The sequence below is a fragment of the Pezoporus occidentalis genome, unplaced genomic scaffold, assembly GCF_034315485.1.
Source record: "Pezoporus occidentalis ecotype Australia unplaced genomic scaffold, CSIRO_AGI_Poc_V1 ctg46, whole genome shotgun sequence".
NCBI classification, from domain to species: domain Eukaryota; kingdom Metazoa; phylum Chordata; class Aves; order Psittaciformes; family Psittacidae; genus Pezoporus; species Pezoporus occidentalis.
Window position 1 is genome coordinate 9,386 of NW_026915791.1, and position 26,858 is coordinate 36,243.

A 26,858-nucleotide genomic window follows, 5' to 3' on the forward strand; every position below is an offset into this window, starting at 1 on the left:
CTCATGGCAGGCAACATCTGTCCAGCAAAGCCTCTTGCCAAAGGCCCCCTTCCCTGTAAAGTCACCTTTTTCATTGCCTGTTGTGACATGGCCTCATCCCTGGACAGGGCTTTGGGGGACGTGTTTGGTGCTGCCATGTCCCATGGCCATGGCATTGGCATGGGGGCAGCTGGCAGTGATGTGTGGACACTGGGGCAGCAGAATTATCCCTGCTGCTGCAGGGATAATGTCTTATCATGGTTTTTAGCTCACATATGGTGTCCCCATAGCCAGTGGGGCTGTGTGGCAAACCAGCTCACATCTCCACTGCAGGGCCTTGTGGAGTTTTTAGTTTGGTTTCCTATCGAAGGCTTATGCAACCTGCAATGTGTGCATGTATATGGCTGCGAGGCTTTTGTGTTCCCCTTGCTCCTCCCCCATAAACACTTGAACCTGCAGACCAACTTCAGAGATGTCTTAGAAAAGGGAAGAAGGCTTCAAAGTTGTTACATTCCCTGGCGTTTTTGCAAAATGAGCAAAATAAGCTCATGCAATTGTGTGAGAGTAGATTGCAGTGTTAGTGTGTGTGTGTGTGTGTGTGTGTGTGTGTGTGTGTGTGTGTGTGTAACTCCTTATTAGCCATCAGAGAATCCACAAGCCATAACCCTCCATGACATTTGGCTTCCTGCCACTCAGCCTGTGCTGCTGGCGCTGAGGAGTGTGAGCGGCTGGTGGCTCTAATGGTGGCTGCTGAGGTTTAAATAAGGGTTTGAATTTTGAGGTGCCCATGGGAGGTGAGTCAGTGCCCTGGACCCTCACCCCCTATGGAATGGCTTATGGGGCAGAGGGTGATCTCTTTCCCCAAAGCGAGTGGAAGACACAGGTGGGTTTGTGTGCTGAGACACCATGGGTGCTGGAGTGAGTGACAGGACTGGGTGCCATGAGGTGCAGCATGGTGACACAAGGACACCCATGGGGGATGCCAACTCTGCAGGCCCTGGGATGGCAGGGATCCAGGGTGCCATGTCTCCCAGGCAGGGGACAGTGGGGTGACATCATTCCATGACCTTCAGACATGGGGCAGTCCAGATGCGCCATTGTTTGTTTTTTTTTATGTAATGAAGGGCTGTAGGGCCATGTCCCGAGGGGTGCAGAACAGTGGGGAGCCGGGATGATGCCCCCTGGGGTGCGAGATGGTCAGAACTAACGTGACGCCACCCAGGGGGGAAGGACAGCGGGGACCACGGCGGTGCGAGACACGGGGCGGACCCCACGCAGCCGTTGGCATCTGCGCGGGGCGCTGCCGGTGCCGGCCACAGGGCGAGACCGGGTGGTGCCTGCGGGACCCCGCTGCACAAAGGCTGCCGGTCGCTCCCGCTCCAGGGCCGCCCCTACTCCGGGACCCAATAAGCGCCGCTGCATTTGAACGCGGCGCCGCCTCTTTTCCATTCCGTTCTGTTCCGCTCTCTTCGCAACGCTCCGCCGAGCCGGCAGCTGCGCCGAGTGAGCCCGGGAGGGGAACGGCGCCGCGGCGTCGGGGGTCGGGACATACCGGAGCACCGCGGTACAGGGGTGCACTGAGCTCCGGAGCTGGGGCGGGGGGGATGTGAGGCTCTGACCGCCGCCGGTCCCTCCTCCGCGGGCGGTGCTGGGGCGCAGCCCGCCCCTTCCAGCCGTGTGTGCGGGGCGCCGGCCCGGGGAGACCCGGTAAGGTGGGTGCGAGGGGACAGTTGAGGGGTGCTGCGGAAGGGAGGGGGTCCCGTAGTCAGAGGGTGCGATGTAGTGATGGGGTTTTGAGGAGTGGGGGAGCCACGGCAAAATCATCGCGGCCCCGGTAGTGGCAGCAGCACCGGTGGCAGAACCCTATCTCGCGGTGCGCCGTTGTCCCCGGACTGCTGGCTTTGATGGCCACCCTTGAAGAGCTGAGTGTGCTGTCAAATGATTTAGTGGTATTTGGGTGCTCTGAACGCCCCAAAATGCTGGGAATGGGAGCCGGTTCTGGCCCAGTTCTCTCCGTGTTTGAAAAGCAGCAGGCTGAGGCTGGAGGAATTTGTAATAGCAGTTGTTTTGTCGTAGGCGAAGTCCCCGCTGTCACCAAGGCGGCAGACAGCATCTGCTGTCTGGCCGCAAACCGTGGGCCCCATCACCTCTGGCGCATCCGGGTAAGGATGGGGTTGAGGTTATGAAACCCAAACCCGCAGCCTGGGGGGGTCAGCCCCCAGAGCAGGGTGCATCCGGGGTTTGCCGCGCAAGCGGGTGTCAGTTTGGGGGGTGTGTGTGTGTGTGTGTGTGTGTGTTTATCCTGCCCGTCTTTCCCATATGCTCACCAAAACAGGGATTATGGCAAAGGCCCGGTCCCTGTAGTATGATGGGCATTACCGCCGTGATTCAGCATGGACTGGGTTTACCGGAGCCAGCACGGAGCTGAGCTCCACAGGAATTACTGTATCACTGACTTCCTGGTGTGCGAGGTACCACTGGTTAAATTGACAGCTCGCTTTGTTTACTTCTGAAATTATCGGCTTTGTGCCTCTACCTTGGGCTTTATGGAACGCAGGCTCCCCCAGTTACTGCAGCGCAACTCCAGCCGGGTTTGAAAACCAAACCAGATGGGCGCATTGTTTTTCTTTATGGAGGGGAAGGCTGCTGATTGAAAGGCCCTATTACAATGCAAATACCAGGGTGGTGTGAATATTCAAAACACTGCCTTCTTTTGAAACTCTTTACATAAATCGATAGTGCTTTATAGGCTATCACTGCTTTGCTAATCTGGAGTGGAGCTTGGTTAACAGAATCTCCTTTCTCTGCCAACTTTGGAGGGTTTGCGTGTGTTTTGGGAGCGCGGTGAGAGGTGGCATTGAGGTGCAAAGCAGCCAGTGCCAAAAAATTATGGCTATGCTCAATGGCGAGGAGGAACCGCCAGCTGTAAAGTTTGACTTCAGTGGTGACCCTTGAAGAGTCGGGTGTGCTGTCAAGTGATTTACTGATACTTGGGTGCTTCATTGCCCTTTTGGGTTTTGTTTTTCCCTTCTCCTTGCTTTCTTGGTGTGACCCTTTGTGGATGGGTGTTGCAGGGTGGGCTGAGCTCAGAAATCACCTTGACACAGGCAGTGTGGGGGGGGGGGGTTTGGATGTGTACTGAGTGAATTGCTGCAGCTGCCATGGATGAGATGGTTCATTAGGGGAAAGAGATAATGAGTTAGATGAGACAACCTTAGCTCTGAGTTTCCATCAAGGGCTTTAGGGTCTGATTTTGGTGGCTGATGGACATCTTGTCATAAATCCTGCCATTAAAAATTGGGGTGCTGGTGGTTTTTTGCCAGTTGCGTTCACATCATCCTTGTTGGCTCAAGTGCAGGGAGAAAGGCAAGTTGCTTTTAACGTGGTCACACCTGGCCTTGCTCTTCAGCATGGGGTGGATGCCACCAAATGGTTACATCTCGGGGAGTTGGTGTTCGTGTTTTGAAGGTGGCCACATGATGGTGCTCTGTTGGACACTTACCTGCATCTACTTGCCAGGCCCTCATTTGAGTTGGGGCAATCAAGTAAGTAGGAGCAAAGCAGCATTTTCCATACTGTCTCTTGAAGGAGACTACATGCTCCAGGCCACTGCCTTCTGTGGAGGGCTGGTTGGGATGGAGGCAGGGTAGCCCATAGCCCTGGAGAGGGGCAGTTGGTGATGACAGCCCATGAGGGCATTTGGGCAGAGCATCCCTAAAATCCCCAGCTTGTGCCATTGAGCAGCTTGCATGAATGCTGTTTGCATTAATACTGTTTTGCACCAAAAAAAAAAAAGACATTGTGCTAATTGTGGTGTTTTTACTTGATGGTGCCATAGATTGACTAGGCAGTCTGTGTCTTCATCGGTCAGAAGCTGAAGCTTCGAGCTTGGTATTGATTCCAGGAATTTAATATGCCAAGTGGTAATTCCTGCTTATGCCTATACCGAGTTAAATTTAGCTGCAAATTCAGTTGTATCAGGCCCCCACATTGTGTGCTGTGAAGGTTATCTGGCTCTCAGGAGGGGGTGGATTTAAAGGAAGGAAGGAAGGAAAGAAATGCTGGTGAAAACTTCGTCTCATCATCCCTGACCACTATGCTTCTAGGGACTTGTAGGGAGAACAGGAATAAATAATAGTGTGGTTAGGACTCCAAGTAGTTCTCCTAAACCCGCACCTTCCTGTGCTGTCTGCTCAAGCCAGTCATTTGGGGAGACTTAACATGGCACAGAAGGGCAGCTATAAATCTGAACAAAGTGATGCCCTATGTGGAGACCAGGGAGCCCCCACTCAGCTGCTGCCCACCCCTACTATCCTGCCTGGTGTGGGCTGCCCTCCTGCATCTCAGCTGCTGGCCCATCTGCAGTGGAGATGAAAGGCTGGGGTTTAATTCGGGCTTTGTGTGCCTCTTGTGCTCCTCCTCCCCTCCCCCCAGCCCTTTCTCCATAGCCAGTCTCCCATCCCCTACCCTGCAGGGCAGCTCCAGTGCGCGGGTGCAGAGGGTGGCTGTGAGCTGGGGCTCTGATGCCGCTGACCTCATTATTTTGACTGCTGGGTGATGCCAGGCAGCCTGTGAGATCATCAGGTAGGAGGGTTGGGCTTTTCTTTCACCCCCCCCCTCAAAGCGCTGCTGAATAATTCAGCTGGGAGTAGGCATCTTGGGTCACCTTGTGCAGCCGGCTGCCTGCTGGAGCCGGCTTCCTAAGATGGAGGTTGTGCAGGATGCGTGCGGGATCGCCTTGCTGCCAGCAGCTTGCCATTGTTGACTGACTGCAGGTAGGCGAAGAGCGTTGTCATTCTTTATTTCTGATGCTTGTTATGTTGAAGGTATGGAATCCCCTCCCCGGGCTGCGCGAGGGTGGCTGGGTCTCACTGAGCTTGTGTGGAGCTCTGACCATCCCTCGCCATGGGGATATGTGAGGCTGGCGGGGCCAAAATCCTCACCGGGGCTGTAGCGCAGCCCTGCCCCAGGCAGGGGCTATGCACCTGATGCTCTTCTCTTTTGGGGATTGTATTTTTCTTTTATGGGGTCCCAGGGTCCTTCAGCCCATCTGGACTCATCTAGGGTAGGTTTGGGGGGCTGCTTGATGGTATGGCTCTGAGACAGGGTGATCCCAATGTTCCAGCAGCATGGGTGCTTGGGGACATATTGGGAGGTGGCATTTAGGCTCTTTGTGCTGTCTGACTGGGGGAACTGGTTCTGGTAGTGTGATAGTAGGGTCAGGTACTGGTGAGAGAGGTCTCTGGTGGGCAGGAGGTGGCTGACTCTGAAGTAACTCATAAATGCCTGGAAAGCTCCATGGGTCGGTTTCACCTTTGCTGCAGGATCAGCTGTGAGCTCTGGATTGGGCAGAGCTCTCCCGGTGCTGGTACCCAGCAACACTATGGAGCCCCATGTGTGCTGAGCCACGGGTGTGGGTGGGAAGTGGGGTTGCTGGCTTGAGAACAGAAAGTAGTTTGTTGCCTTCCTTCTGCTAGCAAGCACTTGAGGTTTTGGGTGCCGACAACTCCTCTGTGCCCTGAGCTGAATGCAAATGCATTTGTATCTTCACCTCTTCCCACAGTGCTTGGGTGCTTTGCTAAAGCAGCTCAAGTGGCATCTGGGGCGGGGCTATAAACCAGGGGACACCAAGGGTTTGGGGCTCAGGTGGGGCAATGTGGGGATGGGGGTGGGATTGTGTCCACTCTCTTGAGATGTTCTGTGATGCTGCCATCCTTGCCCATGTTGGCAAGGGAGGAAGGACAGCCAGGCTGGGCTATTTCTGTCCTGTGAACCCTGCATGCTGCTTGGCACCAGCCCTGCATCCCTCAGCAGGCACGGGAGTCTGGTGCTGCTCTGCACTGTCATCTACTCCTGTGGCCGGCAAAATCAAGGACACAGCTGCTGCAGTGCTACCCTGGATGTTTCCCACTTATCCAGCCACATTGGACAGGCTTTTCTAATTGCCTCTCTTCCATGGTGTGCTTGTGTGAGCTGATGTGATGGCTCACGATGTTCTAGAAGATCAGTGTTCCTCGAGGCTGCAGTAGTGGACAGGGCGTGAAATCAGGCTGCACCTTGCAGTTGGGGCAGCTTCACTTGTTCCGGGATGTCCGTGAGCACTGTCAGTGACACAGGCAGCTGCAGGCACCCTGCAATGCTAAGACAGATAGTGGGAGGTGGCAGGGCTGGACATCGAGGGGGTTTGGATAGGGCTTCGTCTTTGGGAAATCTGGATGAGGTGACCGGCAGCAGCACTGGCAAAACAAAGCTCACGCGGAGGCCTGGCTGGCTCTTGTGTGATGGTCTGAGGCTGGCTGAACATCTCGGGGTATCCTTGGGGCACTGGGTCTCTGCAATGCCTATTGCCACTTGGTATGCCCTGTCGATGATGGCTGCAGTGCCTGTGCATGTCTGCTGCGGTGGCTGTGCATGCCAGAGCTGTGTCATAGCACTGGGCTATGCTGCTGCTGCATTGAGCCAGGCAGCCAGGCTGGGTAATGGGATGCCAGCTGAATCCTTCATTTCAGACAGGAAATATCCTTCCCCGTTCCCTGCCAGAACAGTTCCTGGGGCTATGATGCTCTGGTTAGCAATGGGATGAGAGAGATGAGAAATTGTTGACTTGGAGGGGAGGGTGAAGCTCTTGGGCAAGTGGTAAGGAAACCACCTTGGCTTTGTTTGCTGGTGCAGGAGACCAGGTATGTTTCAGCTGCCTCTGTGCTGCGCTCAGCTCTGTTCTGGGGCTGGGTTTGCTGCCATCCTAGCAGTGTCCCCTGTCAAACAGCTCTCTGCTTTCAGACAGGGTTTGATGTGAAGTGCCTGAAGCAGAGCAGTGCCATGGGACTGGGCAGTGATGCAGCGGGGACACGCTGGGGTTGTGAAGGAAAGCAGAGATGCTGCACACTGGCATCAACAGGGCTGACAGCGTGTTGGGGCTCCCTGAAGTCAGGCCAGCATCAAAATGAGCATATTTGGCACAAGGATGTGTTTTGTGTTCATGGAGGGAGGTGCATATGGTGGCTGGCTTGCTTGAAGTGTTTGGGATGAGGGCAGAGGCAGTAGTTGAGGTGTCTTGCCCTCCCCTCTGCATGCAGAGAGCCCCACGCTTTCCTCCCTGCCACTGGTGAGCTGTGGCTGCTGGGATCATTGTTTATCTTCTCGCTAAGGTGGGCAAAGCATCACCTGTGACACCTGGGAACCAGAAGGGCTCAAGGGAGCAATTTTCCCCTGCAGCTCCTCCGCTGCTCTAGCTGAGACACTAATTGAGGCAGTGTGGGGTGGCTCTGCAGGCTTGTCCCCGTGGTCTCTCTGCTGTGCAACTCCTGCCTTCACCTGGTGGGATGGAAGAGACTGTAGCAGTGGTAGAGCACTAGGTTCACTTGCTGTGAACAAACAGGTTCTTGGGTTGTCCCTGTACCAGCCCTTGGGGATTTTAGACTGCTGTGGGCACCGTAATTGATGTTAACTGGCCCCATCTCTCCCTGCAGGTGTGTGTGGCAGGCTATGGGATGGATGAAGCTGAGCAGGACCAGTATGAAGCTCGCCTCAAGGAGCTCTTTGACAGCTTTGACAGCACAGGCACGGGGTCCCTGGGGCAGGAGGAGCTCACTGACCTCTGCCATGTGCTGCACCTGGAGGAGGTAGCCCCAGCGCTGCAGCAGACCCTCCTCCAAGACAGCCTCCTAGGCAGGGTAAGTCTGGGGTGATGGTGGGGGACAATGGGGGGCCTGGGAGCAAGGCAGTGGCAGGCAGCTGCTCCTGTGTGCATGGGAGGGTGATGGAAAGAGGCAGAACATCTGTAACCTGTGAATGTCCAGCACCTCTGAGGCTCTGGGGCTGCAGGACTGGCAGTGTCTGTTGGTCTGTTCAGCAGGGTGGGCACAGGGCAGCTTCCGAGAGGGGGATTAGTGATAAAAGGGAAGGAAACTGCTTACTGATGTGTCTTCCCTGACTGGAGGTAGTCTGCACTCAGAAACAACCACTGTATGTTTAGCCTTGCATGCTGGCATTGTGCTGATGCATGGTGTGTTGTCCCAGTGTCCGAGGCTGAGTGCTGGGTCCCTGCTGCCTTCACACTGGTGCTGGGCCCAGCACATGCTTGTTAACATTGTGTGTGTGCCCCCGGCAGTGGTTAGTGCTGCTTCTGGCCTAGGTCATCTCCCCAAACCAGCTCACCGGGTGCTTGCACAAACTGCAGGGCTGGGGAGGTATAGCCAGGGCTTGAGCCTGTGATTTACCTTGACTTAAGCTGTGGTTAAACTGGTGGAGCCGCATGCAGTCATGCACATTTCTCAGAAGAAGAGGCTATTGTCCAACACCGGCAGTCGCTGGCTGAGCCACCTTTGTCTATGGTACCTGGTGCGGGGTTTGGGGGACCAATGGCTCCTTCTGCAGGGCTGCAGCATCCCACCAGCCTGAGGAGGGGAGCTGTGGCCAGTGAGCACACCATGCTTTCCAAAGTGACTTTTTCAGTTGTGGTTATACCTTTATAGAGTTAAATGCCAGGTTGTTGAGAGGAAGCTGCTTGCCCTTGGGGGAATCTCCATGTTCAGCGTGGATGTCCTTGTGTTCGTGCATTATCTCTTTCCTGGCACACTGTGCTCAGAGAGTGTTGGATGCTTCCCTCAAAATCACCCTGAAATCCCATCACTGCTTACTAGTATCAGAAAACGCAGAGCAGGCAGTTGGGGCTCTCGATAGACATAAGCTAAGCAGCCATCCCAGCTCCAGTTTCCTATCAAACTGCAGCTTTCACAAAACAACTCCTTTAATGAACAAAGCCTCCTCTTCCTTGCCTGCCCTTGAGCAGTAGCTCTTCTGCTGAGAGTGAGAGTGCTGGAGAGCAGATGAATCCAGATAGGGGTTTCTGACCTCTGAAGTTGCAGTGTGGCACTCGCTTGTGCACTGGAGACTTTCTGTGCTGCTTGGACATCCTGAGCTTCCACTGCTCGGATGCTGTTCTCTGGCTTTGCTGCTTGCAGGATAGTGGGCTAGAGGTGAAGGAAGGGCAGTAAGGATGTGGTTGTCATGCCTGGTCAGGGCTAAAACAGCAGTGCTCATCCCTGTAGCCTGCTCAGAGTGGGAGGAAAGCAAGGTTAAATGCTGTAAATGCTCAGCCCAGTGGCACCAAAAAGCTCCTGCTAAAGCATCCCGAGTGCTGGTCATGCTTGCCCAGCTCAATCCCTGTGACCTGTCCCATGGCACAAGACATCCTGAGGAGCATTTTTATTTCGTTGCCCTGCTTTGTCTTGGGAATGGTTCTCGTTTACAGCCTGTGAATTGAATCATGTCAGAAGAATCCATCTCCTGTGCTTCCTCCCATCTCTCTGGCATTTGTGCTCGTTAGCAGCAGCAATGGCCCATGTCTAAGCGCGAGCCTGATTTAATAGCTATCGAATCCTCTGGGTTTCCTAGGGAGCTCATCAGGAGAATAGCAGCAAACATGTTGCTCCCTGAGTGCAGGCTCCGTGCACCTGCCCTGCCAGCTCCTTGCCGCAGATGGTCCCTCTGTGTGGTGGGAGCAGCCTTTGTTTGCCTTCACTTCCAGAGCCTGGGTTTTACAGGAGGGCACTGGGAAGGGGGGCAGCGGAGGGACGGTTTTGTCTGCTGAGGGACAACTCGGTGGGGCCACGTGCTTGCTTTTGTGCCGGTGGCTCTGCTCTGGGGATGAATGCTCCGTGGTGGGGCTGCTCGGTTGGACCGGGAGCTGAGCCAGCATCCTGGTGAGGGGCTGGACGGGCTGCATCCCCGGCACACTCGGTGCGATGCTGTGGGGATTAGTGGGTACACGCTATTTCTGAGCTGTGGCGGGGGTGTGCAGATCCTGCCCTGACTCGCAGCAGAGCCAAACCATCCCAGGACTGCTTTCCCCGTGCAGTTGCATGTGGAGGCGATGCAGTCACAGCAATTCCTAAGATTCTTTGGGGAGGCTGTTTCCTCTGGCCCCTCACACTTGACTGCAGGACTGAGAGGATATGCACAGGCATGTCCTTCTCATCTGGCCTCCGAGAGGTTTTGCCCATTAATTAGCTAACGCAGAGTGGTGTCCTGGGGACAGTGGTAGTGGGCTGCAGGATGACCGTGGTTATGTGATTTGCGAGGATGGGGCGAGTCGGGCACCTCCAGACCCTGCACAAGGACCGTCCTCAAGCAGGGACAGGGAGTTCAGGTTCCACCCTGCCCTGGTGCTATTGCATTAACAAGCCTGCAGCAAGGACATTGTGGCATGGGGCTTTGCTTTGCTTGTAAGCTCCTTTCGATGCTTTGGCTGGTGACCTCTTGCAAATATACTCCCTCTGAGCCAGCTGTGGTGCTGCCCCCCTAACATGCAGCATCTTTTTGCATGCCAGGCAGGAGACTGGCATTGTGAGATTGCCCTGTTCCTGTTTCTTTTCCACCTGACGTTTCCCTCTGCAACCATGCATTTGCTGCTGCTAGAAGGGGTTTGCAAGCACGGACAGGGCTCTGGGAAAAGGACTTTGCTTGAAGATCAAGGAGAGGGAGCTTGAAGAAGACACCAATGCTGGTTTGCCCCAGAGTCTGGGGTTGCAGACTGCTGCTTTGCATTCCAGGGACAAATAGTGAGAAGCAGCAGGTAGCTTGACACATGCACACTCTCTTTTTAGTGCTAATAAATCACAGCTTCATAGGAAACTTGCTTTAAAGCTGGCGTCAAGATATCTCAAAGATGCTGGGGTTGCTCTGTAGCTGGCAGCTTGGCTGGTCTCTGATTACTGTGAGGAAGCCGGCCTGAGCTTGCTATGCCTGTGTTGGTGTATTAGTCTTCTTTGATTCTGATTTACTGGTTCTTGGGGACAAGTCTCCTCTCTGGGGACTTAATGTGCCTGCAGCACTGTGCAGAACCCTGGTCTCACTGTGGGGTTTGCCAGTATCTGTGTCCTGTCCCTGATCCATGACTCTGAGTTGGCACAAACACGTTCCATGTCATTGCCTCCCAAGCTCTGTTGTGTTTGGGCTGGATTGGATCAGGCCTGCTGTTCAAGGTCCTTGTGAACAGATGCACAAGTTGGAATCTTGTCTGAATCTAGTCCAGCATATTGAAAATACTATTAAACTTCAAACACTGCAACAGTGTTTTTGCTGGTATGTGCATTCTGTCCTGTGTTTGTCAAGTTTTTGGGTTGGTTTGAGTGTCTGAGGCTGTTTTCCGTAAGTGGATGGTGCTTTGTACAGTGCTGCTGCAGGTAGTGCTCTCCTCCCCAGGGCTGTTACACCTGCCCTGTGCTGGGAATATTCTCTAAGCAAAGCCCAAAGGTTGTTGCTGTTAGTTGTGCCTGCCCATGTGGGCTGTCACATCCCTGGAAGTGCCCCTTGCCCTTGCAGGGTGCCCATACCCTCCCTGACATGGGCTCTCCAGGCAGGAGTGTGACTCTGTGCCAGCACACGGGTGCTGGAGGTGTGCTGGCATCAAGCATATGGGGCTTTCTTTAAAATAGGAGTCACTGTAGTGTTTGTGGCTTTGCTGTCAGGCAAGCTGCCTTGCCTGGCTTGTACTTGAGCACAGCTCTGATTTAAACAGTTGTGTTTCCCTAAGCGCTCTGTGTACACACATGCAGCATCTGACCTCGGATGTGCGCCACGCACACCTAACCTGGTCATCTGGTGTTGGGATAAGCCAGAAACTTTCCTAAAGGAAAATAACCCCCTCTGCTACCTTGGGCTGTGTCTCCAGAGTTGGGCACTACTTCTCAGAAGATGCTGTGGGACCCTCTGAGCCTGTTCAGGTGCCTGCTGTTGGATCTCTCTGCTGCTGATTTGCATTTTAAATCCTGCTGTGTAGCTGACCAAGGCACTGGCATGGGCAGGGGGACTGGAGGTTGGCCACCTCCTGCCCTGCAGCCTAATCTTCCACAGGCTCCTCTGGACATTGTGGTCATGGTAAAATTGCTCCATGGCCTCAGTGCCGGAGCCATCTGTCCTGCGTGCAGCTGTGGCAGTGAGGGCTCAGCCCCCCTCCTGCCTTCCTCCCCTTCTTTAGTGCTTCTTGGCAAATACGAGTTATGGGGCTTGTTAAGCAGAGCAGGTTACATGTCAGTGGTGCTGTCTGCACCTGCACAGGTGGTTGTACTCGTACAGTGTGTTCGCACAAGTGATGCAAAGTGATTCCTTATTTTCTTACTGCCATGAGGTCCCATTCAAACCCAGCGCCAGCACTCATCTGAGGACCAGCTGTGTCTATCCCTGTGATTGTTGTCCCTGTTCCTGAGGAGATCCCAGCGGAGGGACCTGTTATTCGAACACCCTCATCTTTTATTCATGCTCATTTAGTCTAAATGTCAAGTTTTTTGAATCGGACAAATTCTCCTATCTCTGTAAAATGTCCTTTTGAAGTACACCAGTGTTTGGAAGTGAATGACAGCAATTAGTATTCAGATGAAGGCATCCTTGACAAGTTTCTTTGCTGAATATATTTCTAACTGTTTAATTACCTGGGGAGCGTGCATTTTGAACCACAGAGATGATGTGCACCACATGTGCTGCAGTGTGAGGTGCTCCCCTGCATGGGGACCCATGGCTGAGCCCCCAGGTCCGCTGTCATCCCCTGCCTGCCCAGGAGCATGTGCTCCCCCACAGCATTAGAATTCTCTCTGACTGCTCCTCAAGCTGGATTCGCAGCAACAGCTTTGCCAGCAAGGGCAACCTTGGTGGGTTCTTTAAGTGAAGTCTCTTGTTCAGTGTAAAAATTCTCTCCAGGATTTATTTAGCCAAAAGGAATCATAGCAGCCAGCTTTGTCTTGCCACTGACCCATGTCAAATAGCTTCCCCAGCTGTCTCTGGGTTCCTGTCCCCCACGGCTGGAATTGCTGACATTCCCCAGCGCAGCTGTGGAGGATTCTGTAGCCCCTTTGCAACTGCTCATAGTGGTGAGGCAGGAGGCTTTCTAGGAAGACACAGATGGGAAAGGGGGGGGGAAGCCCCAGTGGTAGGATCATCCCTGCTCGTGTTTCCCATAGCCTTGCTCCACACATGGTATTTCTATTCCAGCCCCTTTGGAGCCGCAGCAGGCTGGAGCGCCAGGCTGGGGCTGCCCGGGAAAGGACACTGCCATCCACTTCAAAAAAGTGGTTTCTGAAGCTTTATTAGGGGAGTGGAGTATTTCCACAGCTGAACAGCTCATCCCAGGTCAGGACTGGTATCTCGCTGTAGGAGCCACTGGCCCTGGCCAGGTCATCCCAAGCAATAGAGATGCTCCCTGGTCCTGTGGATATATTATTTCATTGTCTTGCTTGTAAGAAAAACCCAACCAATGCATTAAAGCAGTGGCTTTGACTCATTCTATGATAACAGTCATTTTTTCCACATGCTCAGAGATGCTGTTTGTGTCTTTGTGTGTCATTTCCCCAGGCCCCAAGTCTGAGGTGCACTCTTGTCCCTTGCTGAGGTGGTTGGCAGATTCAGGCATGCTCTTGTCTCAGTGTGGTGGGCTGAGTGCTTTGCATTGCTGCCTGTCTTCCTGATGGATTATTAGCATGATATTTAATTTTCTGCACCAGTTGATTTCTTCCTTTCTTCCTTTTTTTCCCCCACAGGTCCACTTTGATCAATTTAAAGAAGCACTTATCCTCATCTTATCCAGAACCCTGTCAAATGAAGAGCACTTCCAAGAAACAGGTAAATACTAAATTATCTAAATCAGTCTGTTTTTCTTTGGCAAAGCAGACATGGGTGGCTGTTACAGAGGGGCTTAGAAGAGAAAGTGCTTTCTAGGTGCTAAGGTAGGCTCTTCTGCTTGGATGCCCAGACCTGGGGAGAATGGAGAGCTAAGGTCTGTTGTGGAGCCTTCTACAAAAGCATTTTCTGAGCTATTAGATATTTATATCCCATTAGCATTATCTGAATGCCTGGAGAGGCACATGATGTCTGGGCACAGACCCCTAACGGCACTTCAGATGCTTAAGACATCTCAAGGATGCTAAATGTACTGAGGTCTCTCTATCCCATAACGCTGCCAGTGGCCAAGGATGCTTTGGGTGCTCTCCAGCTGCAGCAGATAGTTAGGGGCAGGCAACCAAATGGCCACTTTATTGCTGTGGGTGCTTTTTTTGCAGCCAGGGCTGGCACACCCCCTTGCCCTCCACTCGAGTGCTTCAGCTCTGCGGTGATGTGATGTGGCACAGAAGCCCCAGCTCAGCAGAAGGCCTGAGCCAGCGGTAGCTGCTGTGCTCCTGCCATGCCTCTGAGGGGCTGCTTGGTGGGATCTGTCTTGAGGGACAGCAGTGTCTTGCTGGAAACCTGTGCTGGTTTTGGGTGCTGCTCTTTGTTGTGAAGGTTGTAAGGGGAAGCTCTCGACAAGATTTCCTTCTAGAAATGGGCTGCTCGGTGCAGAAATACTCCCCCTGTCTAGCACTGATTTGCATTATTTTTCTTTAAAGTCCATACTGTTTTCTTGTGTCTGAGATGAGCAGGGTGAGCTCACTTGCTGTAGCAAGTTAACTCTGAGGTGACCGTTTCTCCCAGGGTTCTGAACAAGACAAGCCCTCTGACAAACCAAGTTGGGGCTGGTTGGAGAAACACTGGCTGCTTCTCTTCCTCGCTGTCCTGCTTATCTTGCTTTGTTTCAATGTGCCTTGAAAATGTAGCCTTTTTAGACCAGGAAAGGGGGTCACAGGTTTGGTGTGCCCCCCTGTTTGTGCATGTGGGCTGGCGGAGCTGGAAGCACTGGGGAGCTGTGGAGGACTGAGCCCCTGTGGCTCCATCTGGAGCTGGGGGGCTTCGGTCCGCCTGCTGTCACACCTGTATGTAAATCCCTAATCCTGCCTTTGGAGCAGCAGGGCTGTGAAATCCCCAAAGGAAAAGACAGCTTAGCAAGGACGGAGAGGGGAAACTCCAGGTTTTCTCTCCTGGAGCATCAATCTCAGCTGGAGCATCCTCCACTGGAGAGCTCAGCCTCTCAGCAAAATTACAGCTCTTCCCATTAAATAGGCTGCAAAAACTGCCGGGCCCAAGAGATGCGACTGATGGATTACTTTTATTTTCCACCCCTCATTTCCAAAGCTCTTAATGCTTAGAGGGATGTGGGCGATGACAGCACTTGCACCCAGCATCCCTTAATGCAATTTCCCAGCACAGGTCAGTAGATGCTCAGGAGCAAGGGGGGAGCCTCCCCTGGCAAGAGGTCAGGTCTGCTGTGATCCCTTCCAGCCCCTCAGAGGGGAGCTGGCACAGAGCAGGAGGCAGCCCCAGCACCCCAGTGAACCAGAACTAATCCAGCGCTCTGCATTTATTGGGGAATCATGTGGCTGAGAAGCTCCGGCTTGATTTAAATATAAATAAATCTTCTAGAAAGGGCTAAATTTGGGGTTATTGCAGGGGAAGCTACAATTGCAGCTGGCAAGAGGCTGCGTTGGAGCTGGAGAGCCCTCCTTGGGGACACGTTTATCAGCTGGGTCTTGCATGGCAGGTAATCAAAGGGCATGCAGTGCAGGTAGGGAGCCTGCACCAGGCAGGCCTGGGAGGCATTCATTTTTAATGCGTTTTGACAGGTCGGTTAACGCCAAAGTCTTTGCTGCTTTTAATTTAGATCAAACTTGAGATTTGGAGAACAAGCTGCTTTGTGCTGTTGGTGTCAAACTGTCAGAGACTGTGGAAACGCTGGTGTTCCAGCCCGCCCCAGGCTGGGCAAAAATTGAGTTAAGACCTTCAAATCATATCATTTAAATGAAAATTTAATTTGGGGGGGGAGGGGGGGAAGGCACACAGATCTTAAAGCTGTTTGCTGCATCTGCAGTTTGCTCTGCAGGGAAGTGGCTCTGTACCTTGATGAGGTTTTACCCAGGGACTTGGGTGATCGAAAGGCCCCCTGGGGACAGGTGGAGGGCTTCTGTCTTTGATCTCCAAACCAGCAGCTTCCAAACAGCCTGTGGACGTGGGCAAGGGGACCCAGCAGGGGAAAGCATCCTTGTCCCGGTGGGTGCAGTGCAAGCTTGCTCAGGGAGGATGGCTTGGCACAAGGAACTTCTGGATGATGGGGCAGCCCCCAGGGTCATGGTGGGTTCCACAGGCTGGGGACACGGAACCAAAACTGCCATGGGATGCAAAAGCAGATTCTGCAGAAGTGGCTGATGGGGCTTTCCTTGTTTGGTGGGGGGGAGAAGCAGTCAGGCTTGCAGATAGCAGCTGATGTATTTGTTTTGGGGTGGTTTTCTTCTTTACAGAGAAGCTAAACTCCCTTTCTGAAGGGACGGCTGCCAGGAGGATGGTCCTGATGTGCTGCAGGCACAGGGAAGCAGCCCTGAAAACCAAGGCAGGCAGAGTTCCCAGCGCTGCTGTCATCAGTTCCATCCCTTTGAGGATGTGGGGTCAGACCCAGCTGCATGGGTGTGAGGTGTGGGGACAGACCCAGCTGCAAACCTGGGCATCAGCCAGCCAGGCAAACCCCAGCTCTGCTGGGAAGTGGAATGGCTGGGCAGAGAGATGGGAGAAACACTGGGAAAAGCAGAAAAAGGCCTGAATGCTCTAAAAATAGTGCTTGTTTTAGTGTTTGTTTTAGTGACTTCCAGGGAGATCCATCACCCCCAGCAGCACCTTGTGCAGAGGTAGCCTGGATTGCTGGGGTTAGATGTTCTGGAGAGATGCTGCTTCAGGGCTGGGGCTGAGTCTGCTCCTGCTGCAAGCCCTGGGCTGAGGGTGGCTGCTGCCAATGCTCTTTGTCCGTGGGCCACTGTAGCAGTGAGGGGGGCCTGGGGACAATAAAATAGATTTAAGGGGTTGGAAAGAAAAAAAATATCAGTTTTGTGGGTGATGGAGAGGGAAATCAGGCAAATAAAGTCAGCTCTGTGTGTTGTGGAAGCCTGGATAGGAAGGGTTTACCAGGGTGGAGCACAGGATTACAGGAACACCAAGGACAAATTAAAGAGCAGCTTGATGCCATCCTTGCTGCGGTCGTGAGGGGCTGTTGGGTTGCTGTCTTCCCAGCATATGGAGACAACAGAACTGCCCTCCAGAAGTGTATCTGGTGGGGATGATGCTCTTGCAGAAATGCCGTCCACGGGCAAAAGGTTGCTCCCGTGGCTGCAGAGGTCTGGCTCCTGCTCCACAAGCAGACCAGGGTGCGGACAGGTATAAAACCAGTGTCCCTGTCCAGACAGGGTGACCTAGGCACAGGTAATGCCTCTGCGCCAAAATGCATTGCTCTGGGGCTGTGGTGCCCAGCCATTGCTCCTGTCCACCTCAGTTGCTGAGCCCAGGGTGTGAAACAGAGTGTAAAAGGAGTTCAGACAGTACCTGGTGTCTTGGAGGATTAGGATTTAGCAGATCCCAGCTGTGATGAGCTTTGCCCACTGGAAGGCTGGCTGCTGCTATGAGGAGGATCCCTCCCTTCCAGATCTTAAGCAGTCAAGAAGTTCATCTCTAAACGGGCTTGCAGGACGAGGGTCTTCCTCCCTAAACCTCCTTTTGTCTGCATTTGGTGGCTTTGATGCTGGGCCCAGGAAAATGCTATTTGGCATCAAGTAGAGCCCCCCCCCTAAGCATCTGAGGGTAGAGTAGGATTTTGAAAATACTCATCTAGCAGAGAAAGGCGAGTGTAAATCTCCAAGCGTGGAGGCATTTCACTGTCGAGGTGGGGGGGGGGGAGCAAGCCAGGGAATTGATGGCTTTTGTCTGCAGCCCTTAAATCAGGGGAGTCCTTGTGAAATGCTTTGGGTTTGTGTTGTTTTTCAGGAGCGGGCAGCGGGTCAGGGAGGTGAGAGGCTTGCTCTCTTGGCAGCTTCTGCTCTTACCCCAGCCCGGGGGCAGTTCAGGGGGGCAGATCAGACCCCAGTGTCTAATTAGCTCTGGAGTGTGTTTTGCTAAGCCCATGCATTGCCGAGGGCTGTAGGAAGGAGGGAGCATTCCTCCTATTTTATTCTCTTTTTTCCTCTTTCTTGGTGCCTTGTCAGCCACACAATAGAGAGGGTCTTGGAGGAGCAGCATCTCTCCTTGCTGCTGGTTGCAGACAGGGGTACCAGAGGTCAGGCTTGAGGAAGAGCAGCCTCCCCTTGAAGCTCAATACCAAGATATATTTTACAGTGTTTGGGATAAATAGCACACAGGGCTGTCTCATGGGCATTTGCCTCACTGAAAGCTTTGATTTTATTTTATTTTTTTTGGCATCTCCCTTCTGTTTGTGTGCCTTTGTAAGAACATGTGGGTTGAGCAGCTCTTTCCTTTCTCTTTTGACTGGAAATGAGAAACTCAGTTCAGCTCATCGATGAACTTTGAATTCAGGGATATGGGTTGCTGCTATTTGCTGGCATGTGTGCTCAGCTTTCCCTAAATACTGGGAATGCCAAGAGTACCAAGAGCATCAGCTGCTTTGCTGGGGGGTTGGGTTAGAAAAGTGGGAAGGTGAAGGGACTTATAGGATGCTGCATGCATGGGAGGTATCCATGCTCAGCTGGTTCAGAGATGGTGGTGCACGGAGTTTTCTGCAAAAGAGATGGGTCTGTGCTCCCAGGGATGGGGCTGCAGGCTGCTGTCTGTTACACCAATCCGATGCCATGGCCCTGTAATGCTATTGCTTTGGTCTGCACTGGGTACCCACCAGCCAACAGCACAAAGGTGCATGGGGGCTAGCAGAGAAAGAGCTGTAACGCAGTATTAACAGAAGCACTCTGGCTCTGGAAATGGGGTTTCAGGATGTCTGAGCTGGGATTCCTTCTGTACCTGGGCTGAGGCACAGCCTGTTTTGAAGTTGGCTTTGCAAGGCAGGAGTGAAGTTTCTGCTCTTTTCAAGCTGTGAAGGGTCACCTTTCTCTCCTGGGGATGTTCTCAGGCTTCACAGCTTTTTAATTGCACAGGAAAAACAAGCATACCCAGGTGCTGAGACCAAAGAAGAGGGACAGAAGTCAGTTGCCAGCCTCCAAATGCTTAAAATGGAAAAGGGGGGAGATGTTCCCATTTCTGCTTGCTGATAAAGCACTTGTAGGGTGGCATGGTTTGAAGGCACCTGTATTTCCACATAAAGCTGGATTTTCAGCTTCAGCAGTGGCTAAACCACACTGTCAGGGTGGGAAGCATTGGAAACGGAGCCCTTCTGAGCATTGGGGAACCCAAAAGGAAATTTAGCCATAGCTTCATTATTGCTCAATTACAGTTTCTTTTCCCCCCACATCTTTCCAAAGACAGATGGGTGAGGAGGTGTGTTTGTCCTAGAGGAGGAAAAGCTATTTCTCAAAAACCCAAAGCCCCCCCCCAGCCCTCTTCTGCAAGGGCAGGGAGATGGCAGCAGGGAGAAAATAAAAGGGTGAATGAGTAGCCACAAACATTAGCATTTCAGAGAGAGCTGCTCGATGGAGATTGTTCACCACCAGGCAAGCTTTAATAGGAGTGATAAGGTTTGCTTTTGTTCTCGGGCTCTTACTTAATCAGCCTGCCTCATTGCGATTTTTCTATCGGCACACTTCATCACACAACTTTCATGTACGAGTCCCAGCTGCAGCAAATCTTGTTAAAATGGCCTTGTTCAAACACAGGCCGCCGGGTTTGTTCCCTAGAGCTGCAATATGGATGGATGGAGTGCAAGGCTGGAGGAATCAAAGGACTCCTAGGCCTGTGTATTTTATAATTCATTGCATAGCTAAGTTGCAGAATATTTTTCCTCTAACAAGCTTGAAGCTTTCTTCCATATCTAAAGGAATATTATCCAAGGAGGCATTTGGGCAGGGGGGGCGTTCAGAGATTCTCTGCTTTCTGTGTACCATTTGTCAGTGATTGAACAGCCTTATAAGTATTGCACTGTGCATTTGTTTTGTACCAGAGTGCTCTGCAAATAAAATTTCAAAAGGCTGCTGCTCTTGCCACTGCCTCAGTGTGCTGCAAGTGGCAGAAAATAAAGATGATCAAGTCCTGGGGGGGTTTTGATGGCAGGGTTAGCAAACACCGAAGCAAAGCGCGGCAGAGAGCCTTTCCCTAATTGAATCCCTGGTTAATTTGGTCCTCGGTTTAATTTGCCCCCTGCTCCAGACATTGAATGATTCTCACTGAAAATAGCCCAAAACATGCTTATTTATTTTTTGGTTTGATCCTTATCAGCGAGTGCTCCTGGATAATTCAGTCCCCAAAGGCAAAAGCTTGATTTGGGAAGCTGGAGCCAGGGAATGTGAGCGGAGCCCCCTGTAATTAGATGACGACTCCAAAGGGTTATTTAGATCTTGCAGTTGGCATTAGTTGCACAGCACAAGCTGGGACCTGCCCCGCTGTCGCCTGAATTAGCCGCTTGTGTTGGCCCTCAGGAGGCGTTTGCCTCCAACCTTGCCCAATTTTTCTTCCACTTGCCACACATTTAATTGAGCTGTGATTTAAATCCACCAAAAGCAGCGGCAGTCACCCAGGTGTCTGCATAATCCGGAGACTTGAGCTGCCTAAGTGCAATGCTGTCCCTAATTAAATCTGCCCATTGCCGGTAATGAAGATCAGTGCAAGGAGGAGAGACCTAATGGACTTTCCATCCAAAGCTGTTTGCAAGGTTGGGTTTTTGGGTTTCTTTTGCCCCATCCTGTGAACAGAGCAAACGTGATCTGGGAATTGGGAAAGGATGAGGAAGATGGAGCCCTGATTTCACTTGATGACAGCCTTTTCATTGAGCAGGACTCATTCCAACCCATCAGGCCAGATGGTATTGAGGGTAGTGGTCCTGGGAAAGGAGCAGCCACTGTTGCCTGCCCAGGGGCAATGGTAGTGGAAATTTGGAGCTCAAAGTGCTGCAACCAAGCCAGTGCTGTGTGGTGTGGCCTGGAAGCAAAAATCATGTTACTGATAACGTTTTGTTCCTGAATGTCACAGATTCATCCCCAGAAGCGCAGCCTAAGTACATCAAAGGCGGCAAGCGCTATGGCCGGCGGTCCCTGCCGGAGTTCCAGGAGTCCGTGGAAGACTTTGCTGAGGTGACTGTCATTGAACCGCTGAGCGAGGAAGCATGTCCCCCACACATCGCCTCCAGCAGCTGTGAGGAGGTGAGCGGAAAGGGTCCTGGGTGCTGTGGGAGCTCGCCATCCCCAGACATAGCTGCCCCCCACGCCATCCTGAGGTGGTTTGGGTGTCCTTGGGGCCTTCCTAGCAACGGTGATGGTCTCCCTCTTTGCCGGTCCCCGGGGATCAGCCGTGCCCGGCAGCACCTCGCTTGCTGCAGCCCCAGATTCCCACCTCCAGGCAGGCTGCTGTGGGGAGCTGGGGAGGATCTGGGCACTCAGTGATGTGCATTGGTGCCACTGATCTTCCTCCACTCCTGGCTGCAGAGTGGACCAGCGGTCAAGTGAGGGCTGAGATCCTGCTTCTGTGGCTAATGGGCTGGGAGCTAAGTGAGCAGAAGGAGCACATCCTCATCTATTATCTCATCTGCAAAAACCTGGCCATGGCTCTGGTGCTCTCGGGTAGAGAGGATTGGGAAGAGGGGTGGTGAGCAAGAGAGCTCTGCAGCAGGCGGCTGCCTTGGGATGGTGCCCTAAATGCAGAGCCACCAGCTGCTTCTTTCAGTCTTCTACTTTTGATTTTCCCAACAAAAATCTTTTGCACCAAAGCTGCATGGCTCTCACCAGCCCCCATGCTTGCTCCAAATCCAGATTTTTCTCTGGTTTCGTGATCAAAATTTGTGTCTCTTTGTGCCAGTGCTTTCAAGCCCAGAATCTTTTCTCACTTGTTCAGAACAGAAGAGCGGAAGGTGAAGAGTGGTTGGGCTTGATGGGTGTGCATTAGCATACAGCCACAGCAGCACTTCTCTGACACTGGGCTCATTCCAGCCTGTCCCAGTTTGCCAAGTATTGTTGATTTAGTGCTGCATGTTCAGGAGCGCACAGTGGGAGTTTTCCACTGGGAAGGAGGAAACTGTGATGCTTTCTTTGCTCATCTGTCTCCTGGCTTCACTTGTGCTTTCCTAAAGATGTGGGGGCTCTGCAGCCACTGCACCCAACGCTGCATGGGGAAGTAACAGAGAAATTTCCAGGTTTCCAGTGTTATTCCGATGCAGCTGAGCTTAAAAACTTTATATATATATATATATATTTAATTTTTATTTTTTTAGAAAAAAGGCTTTTCCACCAGAACCAGCTTCCTTACCCTATTCTCAGTGATGTTTGCTCACCACCACAGGGATGCTCCTCATCTGTCTCCTGGTGCTGGCCCCATGGGTTGCCCTGACCTTGAAATCAATGTTAATCTCCCCACAACCCCCAGGGAAGCTATGTTCTTGATGGAAGAGGTCCCTCTAATTTTACTCCTCTGTTTTAACTGTCAAGGAGGTGTAAAAGGCTAGTCTATTAACAAGGTCATTCAATTAACTCAACCAGTACATAACCACACTGTGCTTCCTGGTGGGAACACTTGGCTGCACCTTCTGGGGTGGATGGGATGGTTAATTCTCTTGAAACTTAAGCAAACCACAAGCTAATTTTGTTTAAATCCCCACTTGTCAACTTTATCAGCATTACTGTCTTATCTCTGAAAGTTGATTCTCTTGGTATGCACAGAAACCAGTTGTTTGAAGGCATAGGGGGTCCTGGGGCTGAAATGCTGGGCAGTGTTGGAGACTCCTGATGCGTTGGCTTCTTGGTACCACAACTAACAGCTTTTGCCCAGTTTTCTCCTGTTGCACCATAAACATGTTGTCGCCTGCACTCTGCAAGGCTGCCTCTAGCCCAGGGTGTTTTGCTGGCCTGAGAACTGGGGCAGTGTGGCTTAATTGGTGCTTTCTTTCAACCAGTGCCAATTAAAAGGGCTCAGACTCTGTCTGAGAGGCTTCCTTCCCCTACTGATCTCTGTAAACAGGAGAGGAGAGGCTGGAGGGCTGGTCTGTGTGTGTGCGGGATCGGCTGCCTGGAGATGCTCTGTGACCTCCATCCCTGGTGGCTTTCTAGGGACTGGACAAAGCCATGAGCACCTGGGTGTGAATTCAGCATTGACCTGGCCATGGGCAGAGGGTGGTGTAGGGATGCCAAGCTTCCCTTTGATCCACATGAGTTTGTCCCCATGGATACTACTAGGAATATGGGTGGTGAGAAACAAGTGGCTTTGGCACTGTTATGAATGTGGTGCTAATGGAGCTGCAGCAATGAAAGCCCCTAGAAATGCAGTGTGAAAGCTTGTGGTGGTTAAAGCTGTGCATCTCCAGCCCTGGCTACCACTTGAGCTTGTTTGTTCCAACTTCTTGATACAAATGATGGATTTTGGTGGGCTTGGGAAGCACTGTGACCTTGCTTTCCTTTCTGCCTTGTGTTAGACCTGGTGATGATCTGCTCAGTGGTGGTGATGCAGGGTTGGGATGGGGAGCAGGTTTGGTGGCCATGGGGTACCAACCCCAAGCTGGTGGTGGAGCAGCAGCACCCTTTGGCTTGTAGGTTTGCAGCAGCACACCCCTGTGTACACAGCCAGACATGGCCAGTCTTAAGGCCATGCTCACTTCCAAACCTCAGTGCAGGGCTTCTATCATCTCTGCTTCCCCAGCTGCTGCCTCTGCTCTAGGAAAGGTCAGTCCTACTTGCAGGCTGTAGAAACTGCTGTCATGTCCCAGCTCTGTCCCTTCACTGCTCGCCAAAGCCGCTCACTCCCCAGACATCTGTGTGCTTGCTTCTGCATAGAGTGGTTTCCAGCATGGCATGGCCTTTCTGAGCAAAACCTTCTGGGAGGGTCAGGCTTGAAGATTTTTGTCTTCAGGTCCTAAATGCACAAATGTGTGGCCCGCAAAGGGCAACTGTCCTGTAAGGCCGGGATCTGCAGAGAACAGCTCAGGATAGTGCTTACCCCACACAAATGCATTATTGATGTGACTCTGGTGCTTTGCAGCTGAAGGCAACTGGCAAAATGGAGTGTGGAGATTTGCTGGCAAAAGGGGTCTGTGCTCTGGCTGCTCAGACCAGGGCACTGACCTCCGTGTAAGCATGCAGGGAGGGGAAAAACAGGGTGCATCATTGATGCGCAGGCTCACCTTGCCGTGTGCAAAGCAGAACAGGCTCAGCGTGTGCTCCTGACCATTGTTTTAATTAGCAATATATTCTGGCAGAGAACAAAGGCCTGTCTTGCTGAAGCAGATGGCAGGGGGAGAGAGGTTGCTGCCTTATTATGGGGAGAGGCCACCGCGAGCAAACAGCACAGGCTGCAGATGCTAGCCTGGGCTCCAAGCTGGAGGGTGGCGAGCATTGAAAGCCACAGCCATCTGCTCCTCAGCCCGGCCAAGCACGTGCCTGCCCAGATAATAATGCATTCCTGGGATCTGCGCTCCGCCTGGATGTGTGTGACCTGCATCCAGCTGTAGCACTGCCGGAGCCAGGGAAACAATGCTGTGCCTGACATTGGGATGCACTGTCCCAGATCTGCTTTGTCCTCCCGCTGGCGGTGGCTGACCCTGAGCCCCCACTGCATAAAGGGACCCCCTTGCCCTCTATAGTGAGGCCCTGGCATGGGGAGGGAGGTCACATGAGCTCCCCAGGGTCAGTGTCAGGGGGTTACCAGCCTGCAGCACACACACACGTGCACAGCCCTCCTGTATTCAGCCTCTTCAGGTTGTTGGTGTTCATAGAGTTACCTTGTGCTGCGGTTTGGGGTTCTTGGTTTTGCAAGTCCCCAGCTTGAGAGAGTCTGGTGCTAAATGGTTTAGATCTGATTTTGTATAAAAATACATGTTGCTTATGCAAAAATACTTGGACATAGCAGTGGATCCCATTTCTGAGCATCACTGCTCAGATTCCCCCTCGGTGTCCCCCTCAAAGACAAGGATGAGTGGCTGTGGGGTGGCAGCTTTGTCTGGCACCCAAAGATTCCGTCTCTCAGTACAAAGTTGGCTGTTGCACATGCACAGGCACCTATGGGTTGGGCTGGGTTGGTGCCAACTCATACATTTTTGGGAACACAGGCTCTTTTCTGTCTTTGCACATGGTAGTTCAATGGTACCTTTTGCCTCAGCTCCTGCTTTTTGTGTGTTCACCCTGATGGTTTATCAGGCAAACCAAGAATCTGCCACATGAACACTTCCATGGTGGTGCTGGCAAGGCAGCACTTGTTTGGGCCAAAATCTGTAGATTTCTAGTGCAGTATTATAGGTGTTCTTGGCTTTCTCCAGAGCATCCAGCAAAGCTGCTGTGACTGCCTGCCTTGGAAAGCAAAGGTGAAGCTGCCTAGCTCCATCTAAGGGTCTCCCTGATTCCTGCCCTGTGACCCTCCCCAAAGGCAGAGGGGTACATTGAGATGCTGCAGCAGCAAACAGCCCTTGCCTGGTCCAGGAGATGTCACAGGAGCAAGCAGCAGAGCTAAAAAAAGGTCTAGTGAACTAATCCAGTTTCCATGGTAACATTGTAGATTAATGGCTTTTAGCTGTAATCTGAATGAGATGCATTGAACTTTTATATGATGATTTAGAGCCTCTTTATGTCCTGGGTGACTTTGACTTCAAATCCATCAGTCACATGCATGCAGAAGTATCCACTTGTAACAGTGGAGAAGTGACATCTGCCGCTGGCACAGCTATATCAGAAGTTAATATCACTGAGCATTGTGTGTGATTAAATACCCTTGGCTGGGACAAGGGTGGTAGAGACATAACAACGTGTAGTACATGAGGAAATCACTTTAAACAATGTACTTGTGCCCTGCTCCCAGTGTCCCGGAGCTGATGTGGTATTGCTACAGAGGAAGCAGGATGGCTTAAGACCAGCAGATAGCATGTTGGGGTTTTGTCCTGCCGCTAGCTCAGTGGAGAGCTTGTTGGCAGTGTTGTTCTGTCTCCTGACCTAGAGCTACAGCTCGTGGAGGTGGTTTGGAGTGGGCTTGGCTGAGCGTGTGCCAAAGTAGGGGAGGATAGGGTGCTCAAAGGGACAGCCCAAACTCAAGTAGTGGCTATATGCAGCCCATGATCGTAGAACTACAGACTGGTTTGGGTTGGAAGGCACCTTAAAGCTCATCCAGTTCCAACCCCCTGCCATGGGCAGAGACACCTTCCACTAGACCAGGTTGCTCCAAGCCCTGTCCAACCTGGCCTTGAACACTGCCAGGGATGGGGCAGCCACAGCTTCCCTTGGCAACCTGTGCCAGTGCCTCACCACCCTCACAGTGAAAAACTTCTTCCTAAAATCTAATCTAAATCTCCTGTTTATCAGCTTAAAGCTGTTCCCTCTTTATCCTATCCCTACATGCTCTTGCTCCAGCTTTCTTGTCAGCTGCCTTTAGGTACTGGAAGGCTGCTCTAAGGTCTCCGTGGAGCCTCCTCTTCTCCATGCTGAACAACCACAGCTCTCTCTTCCTGAATTTTTATCTTGACCACTGATACCTCTAAAGACAAAGCAGCATGGTTTCCTTGGAGGGCAAATCTCTTCTTCCCTCCCCATCAACCTGCTGGACTCTGATCTGTTACCTCTCAAAGGTCATTTGCAGGGCTTTAGGCATCTTTCTGCAGCTGTGGTTTATCCCCACGAAAGAGCCTTGCATGCCAGAAAAAAAGAGCATCAAAGAGCCATGGATTGCCAGCCCAGCCTGAGGGGAGTGGGGAGATGAAAGCCTGGCGGTGTTGCTGGAGCCCTGTAGCTCATGCTGACTGCAGAGTCTCTTTCATGTGGGCGATGTCTTGCAATAATAATAACTTGGGAATCTTTTGTTTTCTCCCCAGCACTGGAAGACGCGAGACAGCGAGGAGTATGAGGCTGAGGGTAAGAGCAAGCAGCAGTACTTGTATGTGCTTACTCTCTTTTCAGCTTTGAAGATGAATCGGAGGGGCGCACTAAATCTCAGGCCATCTGGGTGTGCTGAGCAGTCCCAGCTTGGTGTGGTGCAGAGTTTGACAAGGTGCATATGGGGCAGGCAAGCCCCTAGCTGGGAATTAAAGGAAAAGCGGGGCTTCTTGGAGGTCAAAGTCTTGTGCCTTAGCCCTTCTGCCCTCTTCCTGCTGCCTGATGTAGAGGCTATCCTGCTACAGGTGC

At 52.3% G+C, this 26,858-nt stretch overlaps 1 protein-coding gene across 10 annotated transcripts in view; it reads left to right on the forward strand.

Moving 5' to 3' along the window:
- Positions 1 to 1,449: 1,449 nt before the first annotated feature.
- NIN (ninein) overlaps positions 1,450 to 26,858 on the forward strand; it is a 64,868-nt gene continuing 39,459 nt past the window's right edge. For 4 of the 10 annotated variants that reach the window (XM_062635568.1, XM_062635574.1, XM_062635575.1 and 1 more), the window contains exons 1-6: positions 1,565 to 1,686; positions 2,056 to 2,141; positions 7,449 to 7,652; positions 13,512 to 13,593; positions 20,746 to 20,915; positions 26,549 to 26,588. In XM_062635568.1, coding sequence (XP_062491552.1) covers positions 7,470 to 7,652; positions 13,512 to 13,593; positions 20,746 to 20,915; positions 26,549 to 26,588 — 475 coding nt within the window. In that variant the 5' untranslated portion in view covers positions 1,565 to 1,686; positions 2,056 to 2,141; positions 7,449 to 7,469. Of the gene's footprint in view, positions 1,483 to 1,563; positions 1,687 to 2,055; positions 2,142 to 4,432; positions 4,564 to 4,604; positions 4,755 to 7,448; positions 7,653 to 13,511; positions 13,594 to 20,745; positions 20,916 to 26,548; positions 26,589 to 26,858 lie in introns of those variants that run through there. The other 6 variants (XM_062635570.1, XM_062635577.1, XM_062635578.1 and 3 more) reach the window with 6 other exon arrangements.